Here is a 12,932-nt window from a genome sequence, read left to right as displayed (position 1 = left end):
TTTATGTAAGGTGTTATATTACAAAGCAGCTGCCTTGGGGTAAGAACTTACACACATTAAAAAATCCGACTGATTTCATGTTGTGGTGGCACCAGCCCCTTCTTTTATTGTTCATTTTATTTCCAGCATTCAGTTTCATACTCAGTAAAAAAATGTATATATTTACATCAAGAACATTATTTCAAATAGTACACAACTAAGTGCATGTAACAAACAGAACCAACTGTGAGGTACCAGCTGATAAAAACATAATAATCTTTCAGTAATGTCCATTTGGCTTTCACTGCTCATTCTGATTTTACAATTTGCGCAAGACTTGATTTGTGTTTAAATTAAACCACTGCATTCGTAACTCTTGGCAGCATCAACTATGATTCTTTTTCATTGATTTCATGAACAATAAGGACTGCTTATCTTTCACAGAGATTTCTTAAAGCTGCATTTCTTCCTATGTGAACAATAACTACCACAGATCTGACCAGGCTTTCGCGCTGAATTAGAGCACCCTTCCTCTTGCACTCGTACCCAAAACCAACAGTCTAGCTAGCTGTTATCGGTGTACACATATTTTTTGCTGAATAAATGTGGAATGTTGACTCTGGTGTCAGTTATGATTGATTCAACAAATATGTGGTACTCTACACAGAAAACAGCCGGCCTGTGGATATGAGGCACATTATATCAAGTCTTATATCCAGGGTCCCCACTGGTTTTTAGAAACAAAATTCCATGACTTTTCCATGACTTTCCATGAGCCTCAATAACATTTTCCATGACTAGATCCACAGGTCGCCATTTCCGAACACGCAAACTTTTTACGTCTTGTCACTGCCAGTTTTGACACTGGCTTGCTTTGCACTGAATTTGAGTCAGTTTCTACGCAGTGTCTCTTCGACAAGCATGTCAAGCATTTGCTACGCAGTCAGATTATCTGTAATGTTTGCTGGTCCTGTCATTTCACTAAACTGGACCAGCCACTGTTTGTATCCATCTGCACTTTCGTAAATTCCGTTTCGTAACCGTCACTGTGACTTGACGAACTGTCATTTTTTTCACCGCGATACACAGTTCATTGCGAAGATCTTCCTCGGTAATTCGTTCCAATTCCGCATACTTTTTGTTGTCAAGAAACAACTCGAAAGAAAGTTTCAAACTCATCATCCTCCATCTTGCTTGTCGAAGCGCTAAAGTACTTTATCGATGCAAAAACAAAAGCAGAAAACTTCGACGAAACCGACTCAAATGCAGCGCAGACGACACAACGAGATAACGGAAGGAAGTGAGCCTCGCTTTGGCTCAAGTGCCGTTAAAAATACCGTTATTCTCGTATGCAAATACGAACGAGAAGTTGGTCATACGAACAAGCCTTGTGCTGGCGACGCAAATCGCTGCTGGCTGGCAAGGGGGGAGGGGGGGAATGGCTGGGCAACGAAAATCGCCGCTGGCGTGCTAAAGGTTAATTTTTCTTTCTTTCTTATTTTTGTTAAATTCCATGACTTTTCATGACTTGAATTGAAATTCCGTGACTTTCCAGGCCTGGAAAATTAAAAATCAAATTCCATGACTTTCCAGGTTTTCCATGACCTGTACGAACCCTGTATATCGCGCGCGTATCTCCAGACTCGGACTCAAGGCGCAGGGATCTATTTATGCCGTGTGAGATGGAATTTTTCACACAATACATCACGCATTCACATCGGCCAGCAGATCGCAGCCATTTCGGCGCATATCCTACTTTTCACGGCCTATTATTCCAAGTCACACGGGTATTTTGGTGGACATTTTTTATCTATGCCTATACAATTTTGCCAGGAAAGACCCTTTTGTCAATCGTGGGATCTTTAACGTGCACACCCCATGTAGTGTACACGAAGGGACCTCAGTTTTTCGTCTCATCCGAAAGACTAGCACTTGAACCCACCACCTAGGTTAGGAAAGGCCCTGACCCAGGGTCGAACTCACAACCTCTCGCTTCCGAGCGCAAGTGCGTTACCACTCGGCCACCCAGTCCTCAGACATTTGAGGCACGTGTCTAAGTTGAAGGAAGCTTTCATCCCATGTGAAATCTTCAACAGATCTGTGGTGATGAAGATGATTCTTTACACAAGAAGGAATGTACCTTTAACTGCACCGTTCTTGCAACAGCTGCACAAGTTTAGCAGGACCTGCCTAACATGGTTATCCTAGTACTGTATTCAAATTGAATAACCAGTGATGACTTCAAACACACATAAACGAACAAAATGGACATAAAGGTAAATTGTGATAGTTCTAAAAATAAAGTAACATTGTCTGTATAACTCTGTTGTTAAATATTTCAATTCTCTTAATAGGCATTAAATGACTTAAATACACAACTATAGCTACAATCAGTTATGGAAGACTTCTAGTTTCACAAAGGAGTTAACACACACACACACACACACTTGAAGATGATTTCAGACCGCTGGAAGTTCATTGAAGATACAAGATCCTCCACAATTTGGCATCCAAAATATACTAGGAGTTTAGGTTTCAATAAAATAAATTTCACTTGTTTGGTTAACTTACTGTATTACCAGATCTATAATCTTCATTCTGTTCTGGGAAGGCTCTGTGTGTGTGAAAACAATAATACATGTAATGCGCTAAGAAAACAATACCATCGCTCTCTCTTATAGAAAATAACATAAATGGCATCATGTCTTCTAAAACTACAAGCCTGTGTGCACACACATCGTATTAATGACAAATCAGCTATTCATTATTTTGAATCTTAGAGCTGTTAATCAAGATTGTGGTTGACCTGTCTGACAAGTTTAAACATTCAAAGTTAGTCTTTAAAAAAATAAGTCACAGCAGTTTTTAAACTTTTTTTAAAGCTAATCTGAGAAAAAACAGCAGTGAAAAAGTATTGTGCAAAATAAATTAACTTAGAAGACAAATTCACACTCACAGCACTCAAATTTTGGTTTCATACATTCACTCATTTCTGGAAACATATTTCAATATGATGACAATTTTAAAGAGAAAATCAATCAAAACATTATAGACTGTGGTTATGAGAGCTAACCAGTCAAAACAATCTCAACAATATTGCATGCATCATTAAATAAATGCCTTTTCCATGACATATGGCCTTGCATTATTAAGCCCAAAACCACACAAGTTCACATTCGATGAAAGCTCCTGAGTGCCGATTCAGTCCTTTCATCATTAACAGTTCTGATCTGAAATCCTCCAACTGATGATAATTTTAATTACGACCCACTGTTCTCATTGTTTACAGTTTCAACCTGAAATTGGGCCTGGAGCAAGGCCTAGAGATGCCAGTCTTCATTGAAATCAAAGTGTTTCACTGCGCACAGTTCTGTGCAAACAGAGGTTTTCAGTCAATGTCAGTTTCAAAGATAATCCAATGGTTCACTTAACTAAGTTTCATAGTTCTGTTCTGACACAAAGCTTGTAGAAAGACCTTGACCTACAGTCACTGACAGTTTGAATCGCCATCCTTTTGTCTCAGGACAGCAATAGGTCCAAACAGATTTCTAGATTGATGTTTGAGCAGCATGTTTCAAAACACTTGTCCAGAAGGTTGAATCACTGCCGTGTCTGACGAGAGAACAGGTTCAGATACAGAGTGAGCACTGGAGCCAGAGATGGTGCGGGAGCGAGCAAGGAAGTTTAGTCTGCGAGGAACAAAGTCTTTCAGCAAGCTGTGATTCAGAATCTGCTGTGTTGTAGGCCGCGTCTGAGGCTTGACTGAGGTCAGCTGTCTCACCAGGTCACTCTGAAAAAAGACAGATAGATATACTTTCAATTTCAGAAATATTGCTTTGCTTTAACTCATTGTCTCCCAGGTACGGATATATCCGTACCCACTCATATGGCTCTATCTGACCAGGTACAGATATATCCGCTCAGACTGTTAGCTTCAGTCGCTTCCTGTAACGTCGATCTAACGCCTGCATTCCAGCATGTTGATACACAGTTATGTACTACAATTCTGAGTGACGTGCTGCAGCTAAAAAAAACTTGGGTCAACATAGGTGGGGTAGAATGTGCTGTTAACAAAGAAAAAAAAATTCATACAAATTTACCAAAAAATAACTTCTGCGTTCATTATTGATTTGATGTTCTTTGTCATTACCATCTTTCACACACCCATGTGCGCGCACACACACACATTAGCAAACACACAAAAGTGAACACACTCATAATTATGTGCGCACACACACACACACACACACACACACACACACACACACACACACACACTATCTGGCTCACAGCAATTATGATTTTCAACATACTATCAACCTACCTCCACTGGCAATTCCCTGCAAAACCTCTCAGGAAAGATGCCCTTTCGGGCATTCTGCAAAGTGCTCACACGCTCCATGGCTGTGGAAAAGGGCATCAGCAGCTCCAGGAATATCAAGCCCAGAGAGAAGACGTCCACCTTTTGGTCATAAGCCTTTTTCTGCACCTGTAATATCAATACCAGAACTAAGTGAATGTGTAATTCACATCTCGATGTAAAAACAGGCGATAGAAAGAGTGGATATATGTGACCCCTCCTGATAACATGAATGAACATTTCTAAATCAAGGCGATAGAAAGAGAGTGGATATATGTGACCCCTCCTGATAACATGAATGAACATTTCTAAATCAAGGCGATAGAAAGAGAGTGGATATATGTGACCCCTCCTGATAACATGAATGAACATTTCTAAATCAAGGCGATAGAAAGAGAGTGGATATATGTGACCCCTCCTGATAACATGAATGAACATTTCTAAATCAAGGCGATAGAAAGAGAGTGGATATATGTGACCCCTCCTGATAACATGAATGAACATTTCTAAATCAAGGCGAGAGAAAGAGAGTGGATATATGTGACCCCTCCTGATAACATGAATGAACATTTCTAAATCAAGGCATCTCTTGATAATAAATATACAATGGAACCTCCCTTGTTAGACTTCCTGAAATGTAAGACCTTCCCCTTTATACAGCAATACTTTTTCTGATTACCAGTTCACAATGACTTAATTTTCCTCTATTTTAAGACTCCCTACTTCAGACCTGTTTACCCTCATAAGTGTTTTGAAGTAATGCTCAGCCCCAAAAATAGTAATCCTGGCACAAAAATAGTAATCATCCAGCATTCGTCGCCAATTACAACGCACATGACAACTGTGTCTGCGAAACGCAATCATGCACATATATCCATCATTCACAAACAAAACACATCAGTCAGTTTTTGTAGTCATCATAATTTCAAAGAAGATCACATCAAAAGTACATGCATCACTGATTCTTTTTCTTTTGCTCGTAGTAGGCCTTTTTCAGTGTGTCAAGCGCTTCTCTACTGTACTTGCGCTTGCCGAATGAGTGAGGGCGAGACTTCACCACAAGAATAAGGCTCTCCAGCGTCTCATCAGACAGACATGATCTCTGGTCAGTCCTGTGCTTTTTCACCCCATTTTGCCATTGAAAAAAACAATGCCAAACATGTGAATTGATATAAAAAAAATATAAAAAAGAAATTTTTTTTTTTTTAACATTTTTTTTATTTATGAAAATCGTAGTCTTGACACGGATAGCGGAATGGCGTATTTTTTGCAGAAAATCGTAATAAATTACGCCAAAATCGTAAGGGTAAACAGGTCTGCTACTTTTTAAGACCAGATTTTCTCAGATGTTTTTTTGGTTTTTTTTCCTACAAGGGGGGTTCCACTGTATTCTGATGAGCACTTAGCACAATCCTTAACTGTTGAAGACAGCCTGCTTTCATGAGATAAGTACTCATTCTTACTTCTTACTTTTACTTTGACTGTTACGACAACACACATGCTTGTCTTTTGTTGTAGATCCTGACGCTCCGTCAGTACATCGCCGCTAATTCTATGACTTCGATGACAACAAGTAGACATAACTTCCTCTCCCCCCCCCCCCCCCCCAAAAAAAAAAGACAAACAATTGTGACCCTCCACCACGAAATGAGTCGCATGTCACCTCGCGCGGTTCTGCGCTAGGCTTAATATAAGTCCGGGGGGTGTCTTGTAACCGTATGAGGGTCACCTTAGTCACAGGCTTATAACTCAAACAGTTTTCGCTCTTTTCTAAAACGGTTTTCACCACTGGACAGAGCATAAAAAACTCTTTAGGGAAATGTAAAAATATGAAAATCATGCAAAGGTGACATGCGACTCATACCGTCGTGGAGGGTCACAATTCGATAACCAAAGGGAAGTAAGCGCTCTTAATGCATGACGTGTAATAAAGCGCGAGTTATGCACAACCTTTCTCCTCGCACCTGAGAGAATAACAAGCATTGAAACAATAAACAAACCACAAACGCCATACCTGTTCAGGACTCATGTAGAGCTGGGTTCCCACCTCTGCAGTGTGTTTGGCTGAAGCTTTCTTGTCAGGAGAATGCTCGGTGCTCTCAAATTCTGCTTGGTTCTCTGCCGCTGTCACCAGGCCAAAGTCACCCACCTTCACTATGCCGTCCAGAGCAAAAAAGATGTTGGAAGGCTGCAATCAAAATAAACACAAATAAATGACCCTCTGTGTCTGTGAATAATGACGCACCCTCTCGGACTGTGAATAGAAGGCAAGTGATAACAAGAAGCGGGCAACTTTGGAAGACAAGAAAAAAAGAAAGGACTACATGTAATATTAAAGTTGATGCAGTTCAAGGTAGCCAAAATAACCACATAAAGTGAGTGAAAGTTTTAAAAAAAACATCCAGAAAAAAATATGGATGTAAAGGCATTAGCACCAAAACATAAGGCCTTATGAACGATGAGAAAGCATGCGTCTGTAAAAGGTCCTGCCACATTTATAATGCAAGTTGTATATCCATATAATGATCATGATAAAATCTGAGTCAGTTCTTGAACATAAGCACAATGCATTTAATGTTTCATGCCACTTTAAAAAGTATTTGAGCTCAGGTCAGGCACACAATGTTGTAAAACACATCTTCGCTTACTCAGTAACACTCGCATAAAATTACCTTGAGATCTCTGTGAATAAGGCCTTTGGCATGAACATAATCCACAGCACTGACAATCTGCTCGAAGATGTCCAGAATCACTGCACGTTCTCTGTTCAAAGTGTTATCTATTAGCCAGTCTTTGAGAGTTTCCAGTCGGCACAGCTGCATCTGCAGGTACAAGTACAGCTTTGGCACAGTCTTTTTCTCTTTCATTGTCTTGTCTTTCTTTTTTTTCTCCACCTGTTGCTCCTCACTCTTAGAATGTTCAGAGTATCCCTGGCTAGAAAGTGTGAATTTTATGAGACGATGATTGTTTTTTAAGTGGTCCCCACTTTCGTTGTCACCAACGCTACCACCGTAACTACTGTCCGCAAACACCACTGATGATGATTGGTCGGCAGGGATGGACACGTCTTTGCTTTCGTCTTTGTTTTCACCGCCATATGAGGCTTCAAACACCACAGAATCTTCTTCATCTTCAGGCTTAGAGCTTGACATATGTTCATCACAGTTTTCGCTTTTTCCTGTTGAATAACGTTTGAATGGAATGACACTGTCAGACCATCCACTGTTTGACACGTCCTCTGTTTTACCACCAGTGCTGAACTCTGCATCAGCAATGTCTCTGATGTCGCTTGACTCATCGCTTTCATACTCGTTCACACTGTACGAGTCTTTGCTCTCCTCACAGTCTATCACTCGCTGCCTTTTGTCTCCATCAAAACTGAAAGACCCACTCTCATCAGTAAACACTTCAACGTTGGAATGTACAGAGAATTCACCACTTCCACTTGATTTTAGACCTTTAGAGAACAACTGGCTGTCGTCCTCAAAGCCTCCTGCACCTATGGGCATAATTTCGTCCAGCACAGATCGCTGTTTCACAAGTTTCTTGTGGTGTTCAAATGGAATGCCAGGGGACACAGAAGTGTGTGTAGCATCTATGCTGGCAACAGTGGTGTCTGCTGTTGGTGTGGCACAGTCCCAAGTTCTGTAAAGATAAAAAGGTGGTTTTTTTGTCAATAAAATATAATCATGTCTTCATCACAGCCAAAATGAAATCACAAAGCAAAACCATCAAAACAATCTACAAAGGAAAACCCCACATAATTACCCAAAAATGCTTAAATAAAAAATTAACAAGAAGGGCAAAGCCCATACGACTCACATGCTTGACCTTGACCGTTACATGACCTTGACCTTCAGGGTCAAGGTCAAATAACTAAACCTAGCAATGACATCATACACTAAGAACTGCTTTACACATTTTTCCTACCAAAATACATGTGACCTTGACCCAAGGTCAAGGTCATCCAAGGTCATCCAACACAAAGCTGTTAATTCAAGACATAGGAAGTACAATGGTGCTTATTGGCTCTTTCTACCATGAGATATGGTCACTTTTAGTGGTTCACTACCTTATTTTGGTCACATTTCATAAGGGTCAAAGTGACCTTGACCTTGATCATATGTGACCAAATGTGTCTCATGATGAAAGCATAACATGTGCCCCACATAATTTTTAAGTTTGAAACAGTTATCTTCCATAGTTCAGGGTCAAGGTCACTTCAAAATATGTATACAATCCAACTTTGAAGAGCTCCTGTGACCTTGACCTTGAAGCAAGGTAAACCAAACTGGTATCAAAAGATGGGGCTTACTTTGCCCTATATATCATATATAGGTGAGGTATTGAATCTCAAAAACTTCAGAGAAAATGGGAAAAATGTGAAAAATAGCTGTTTTTTAGACAACATTTATGGCCCCTGCGACCTTGACCTTGAAGCAAGGTCAAGATGCTATGTATGTTTTTTGGGGCCTTGTCATCATACACCATCTTGCCAAATTTGGTACTGATAGACTGAATATTGTCCAAGAAATATCCAACGTTAAAGTTTTCCGGACGGACGGACGACTCGGGTGAGTACATAGACTCACTTTTGCTTCGCATGTGAGTCAAAAAGCACAATTAATAAAAATTCCCAAACTTACTTTCTTTTGCGTTTGCGGAGAGTGATCAGGTAGTGAAAGGTAGACAACTTGCAGATGGCAACAAACAATTATCTCCCCTTATCCTATCTTTTGCGTCTTTACTCTTTTTCCCTAAAACAACTTTTTACACCCCCGGTATAGGGGTGTGTATAGGTTTCGGTCGATGTGTTTGTTTGTGTGTTTGTGTGTTTGTGTTCGCATATAGATCTCAAGAATGAACGGACCGATCGTCACCAAACTTGGTGAACAGGTTCTATACATTCCTGAGACGGTCCTTACAAAAATTGGGACCAGTCAAACACACGGTTAGGGAGTTATTGGTGGACTAAAATTATACAAGGACTTATAGAGGGACATCTTAATGGTCAAAGGGAAATAACCATTCTCACTCAGTCACTGCCACCAACTGAGAAGGTTATTTCCCTTGTTTGTCAATACTTTCACCAAATGAAAAATGTGTGAAAAGCTAACAAAAACATTGATAGTCCATTTTTGTTTATGGACATCCATCACTCTTCACGCTGAAATGAACAGACAGCACACGACCAGAGACAGATACTGGGAAAAAATGATTACGATTTCCACTTACCCCACAGTATCCCAGACCTCTTTGTCCCTGTCCTCCTGCCAGCCTAGGGGAGGGTCCTCGATCCAGGAGTGGAAGTATCGCACGATGCCAATGTGATCCAACATGGCCAGGGTTCGAACCTCGCGCAGCATTTTCTTCTTGATGGCACCATCATCACTGGAACGTGTAACAATTGTGGTAAGAGTACAAACTATGTCAGTAACAAAGCTTACAGAAGGCGAAAAAAAATCACCACCTCTGACCTACATATCTAAGTAATGAAGACTAGTATCTGATAAAAGTCAACAAGCTTCAGCATGAAGAACTGTTGTGTTTAAAACACAAAAGCAAAATAAATAGAAATTGTTTTCAAAGAAAAGTGATGGTAGCCAAAGATTCTCCTGTTAAGACTCAACAATCAAGGCTGGTTTTTTTTTACATCCATCAGAAATAAACACACACAAAAATCAGTTTGGCAAACTATTTAAACATACAAAATATCCAGTACAGATATTAACCTGTTTGGCAATGCAATCCTTTTCACAGCATACTCCTGTTCATCCACCTTGTTCTTGGCACGGAAAACAATCCCAAAGCCCCCCTTTCCAAGCTGCTCCATACACTCAAACTCCTCAGCAAAGCGAGACTTGAAGTCTGCTGGTAACTGTTCTAATGTTGGAAGGCTGTTGTTTGACATCAGTGATCCGCTGCTCTCTTTTGTTTCCAGGCCCTGGGAATTGCTCTGCAAAGTGAATTTCAGATTCTATAGACATACATGTAGATCAAAACCACATAGAAGAACTGTAGTTGCAAAAGGCAGAAATACAGCACCATTGGAATAAGTCCAGTCCCTTGAATTTTAACAAAAACAAAATCTCCACATTTTGTTCTATTTCTCACAAGTACATAAAGCCTGTGATACCACTACCAGTTCAAAGCTTATGCATTTGCAAAACACACACAAACAAACACTCACACATACACGCCCAGCTTTCATGTCACCCACACACTTAAAGTATCTTCTGCTCAGGAAACTTCTTGAATATTATTTTGCAAGTTTTTAATTAATCAGAAAGTGTCTTACCTCAGTCACCACTATTATTCGAGGATGACGATGGATGCAGCGAGTCAAGATAATGTGCACAAAAAGAGACGTCAGAAGACTGATGGCCACCACTTCTTTCCTGAACACAAAACAGTATGAATGAAAGATCGAGTGTGACAGGCTTTAATGCATTTAACAAATAAACACTTTTAATACAGCAAAACAATAACAGCAACTGAGCATATTACGACACCGTAATCTAAAGAACATTAATTCAATCTCCTAAAGGATTGATAAAAATACGAGGAAAGATTCCTCAAAATGAAAGTAAAACAGTTACAGGGCTGGGAAGTATATTTACATGGTACCCTGATGTTCCCGAAACATTTCACAATTGTCTAATGGTTGCAAAGATAATTCCTTGTATACTATGTTAGTGAGTTCTTTGTTGACTTTTAAAACAAAATTCTTTAAAGGGTGGTGGGAAAACAAACATTATTTGTGTTTTGGAAGCATATTAGATGTCGAAGCATAGACAGAAAATAAGCACATCTGATTCTCAACATTATCTCAAAACAAGCTCATGATCGCACATGTTAACAGAAATAAACATGTCAGATGTTCACCAGACACAAAGGTGTCATTCTTATGCATTGATTAGAATTAAAAACAAGAGGTGAAGCCTTCAAGGCTCACGTAAGAAATCGACAAACAGTAACACAAACTCAATCACTCCGTCACACATACACACACACAGTAAGCATAGGTGACACGGTGCAAGAGTGCGAGACACTAGATCTAGATCTGTCTGTCTGTAGCCTACTTACGGGGACACGACTGCCAGATGGCCAGATCGACACTGCGCTTTCGACAGCGCTTCCTCGCGCAGACACTGGAAACACGCTGTGCAGATTAACCTGTAGGAAATCTCCTTTGGTATCTTCCTTATCTATTTTTCTGGAGCTACGAAACCGAACAATGTGAAATCGTCTTCTCCGAATCGGCGAACTGCAGCTCGGTGATAACTGTATCTATACCACAATCCTTCACGCGATCTGACCTAACCTTGACCCCTGACCTGGTCTACATACCACACACGACACAAACCAGTCAGCTGTTTTTACCCCCCAAAACCCCCACCACCCATTTTCTTTGGATACACACTTTAACTACATACGTGCCGACAAAATGTTGATCATTGCTTCAATACTTTGAAGCTGTTGCTTGAATAATAACCAGGTAAAATTAGTATTTCGGTGTTCAGTCAAATGTTAAAGTTTCTACCACAGACATACATACATACATACGCACGCACGCACGCACAGACAGACAAACTTACGTGAGCCAAAAAGTGTAAGAAAAAAATTAATAATTTCAAAAAAGTCAAAAACTCCAAGTAACTGGTAAAGTTTTCTCAAGCTGTTCTTCACATTGAGAAAATTCAGGAAAAAGCAATACTGATGATTGTAAGGCTTCTTTTTAAGCCTACTGTCTATATGATACTTACCGAGACAGTACTATTCTTGCACATTATCTATTATAGGCCGAAAAAAAATTGGACAAAACGCTGAGTGGGTACAATTATCTCCCATAACCATGCGCCACCGTGGATCCCAAGCACTGTCCGAGTGCTTCCCCCTTACAGGATGTAGGTGGCGCGTCCTCTTTCTTTATGAGCTGCAGACCCTCAAAAAGCCCATAACATATCAAGAGGGGAGGCGGGAGGGAAACTCTAATAGTACTGTCTCGGTAAGTATCATATAGACAGTAGGCTTAAAAAGAAGCCTTACAGTCAATATAACACTTACCTCGACAGTACTATTCTTGCACAGAATACCAGAGTGGTGTGAGGGTGATATGTAGAGTATTAAACTCCTTAATCAAAATCACTTAAATCCAAGGATTAAGATACCCAGGCAATTTTCGAACAGTACTACCGTAAAAGAAAATATACCCAAGAAACATACCTTAGACTGACGTGACCATGCTGGCAACCACTGCTGTGTGGTGAACTCAATGTCAAAGTCCAGGCCACTCAAAGCTTGAATACCACTGAGTCTACGGCAAGTGGCTAAAGCGATGAGGAACAATTAGTCTTAAAAATCAGCAACTTCATACTGATGCCTGCCAGGGGTTCAAACTCATTGCTACGCAGGAGTTTGAGGACCAGGAAGACATCCCCCTTGGGAAATGAAACCCGAGGTTTAGACACCGCTGCATTGCTAATACCCGAAAGGACATTAGCGATGAGGGAGGACCTGATCAAGTGTTCAGGTCTGCGACCAGTAGCGGCCGCAATCGTGGAAGTGATGGCAGATTTGTATCCAAGAAGAG

The 12,932-nt window shown here is 40.4% G+C and overlaps 1 protein-coding gene across 2 annotated transcripts in view; it reads right to left on the bottom strand.

The window, feature by feature from the left end:
- LOC138982996 (eukaryotic translation initiation factor 2-alpha kinase 3-like) overlaps positions 1–12,932 on the bottom strand; it is a 387,290-nt gene that overhangs the window by 359,293 nt on the left and 15,065 nt on the right. Inside the window, exons 11-17 of one of the 2 annotated variants that reach the window (XR_011461032.1) lie at positions 10,638–10,737; positions 10,072–10,295; positions 9,575–9,730; positions 7,012–7,984; positions 6,354–6,527; positions 4,304–4,468; positions 1,966–3,769 (exon numbers count right to left, since the gene is read on the bottom strand). Coding sequence is in view for 1 of the 2 variants with exons in the window: in XM_070356385.1 (XP_070212486.1) it covers positions 3,554–3,769; positions 4,304–4,468; positions 6,354–6,527; positions 7,012–7,984; positions 9,575–9,730; positions 10,072–10,295; positions 10,638–10,737 (2,008 nt within the window). In the remaining variant the exon portion in view is untranslated. Of the gene's footprint in view, positions 1–73; positions 3,770–4,303; positions 4,469–6,353; positions 6,528–7,011; positions 7,985–9,574; positions 9,731–10,071; positions 10,296–10,637; positions 10,738–12,932 lie in introns of those variants that run through there. The other variant, XM_070356385.1, reaches the window with a different exon arrangement.

This window comes from Littorina saxatilis, linkage group LG12, assembly GCF_037325665.1.
Source record: "Littorina saxatilis isolate snail1 linkage group LG12, US_GU_Lsax_2.0, whole genome shotgun sequence".
Classification (NCBI taxonomy): domain Eukaryota; kingdom Metazoa; phylum Mollusca; class Gastropoda; order Littorinimorpha; family Littorinidae; genus Littorina; species Littorina saxatilis.
This window is presented reverse-complemented; position numbering and strand designations above follow the sequence as displayed.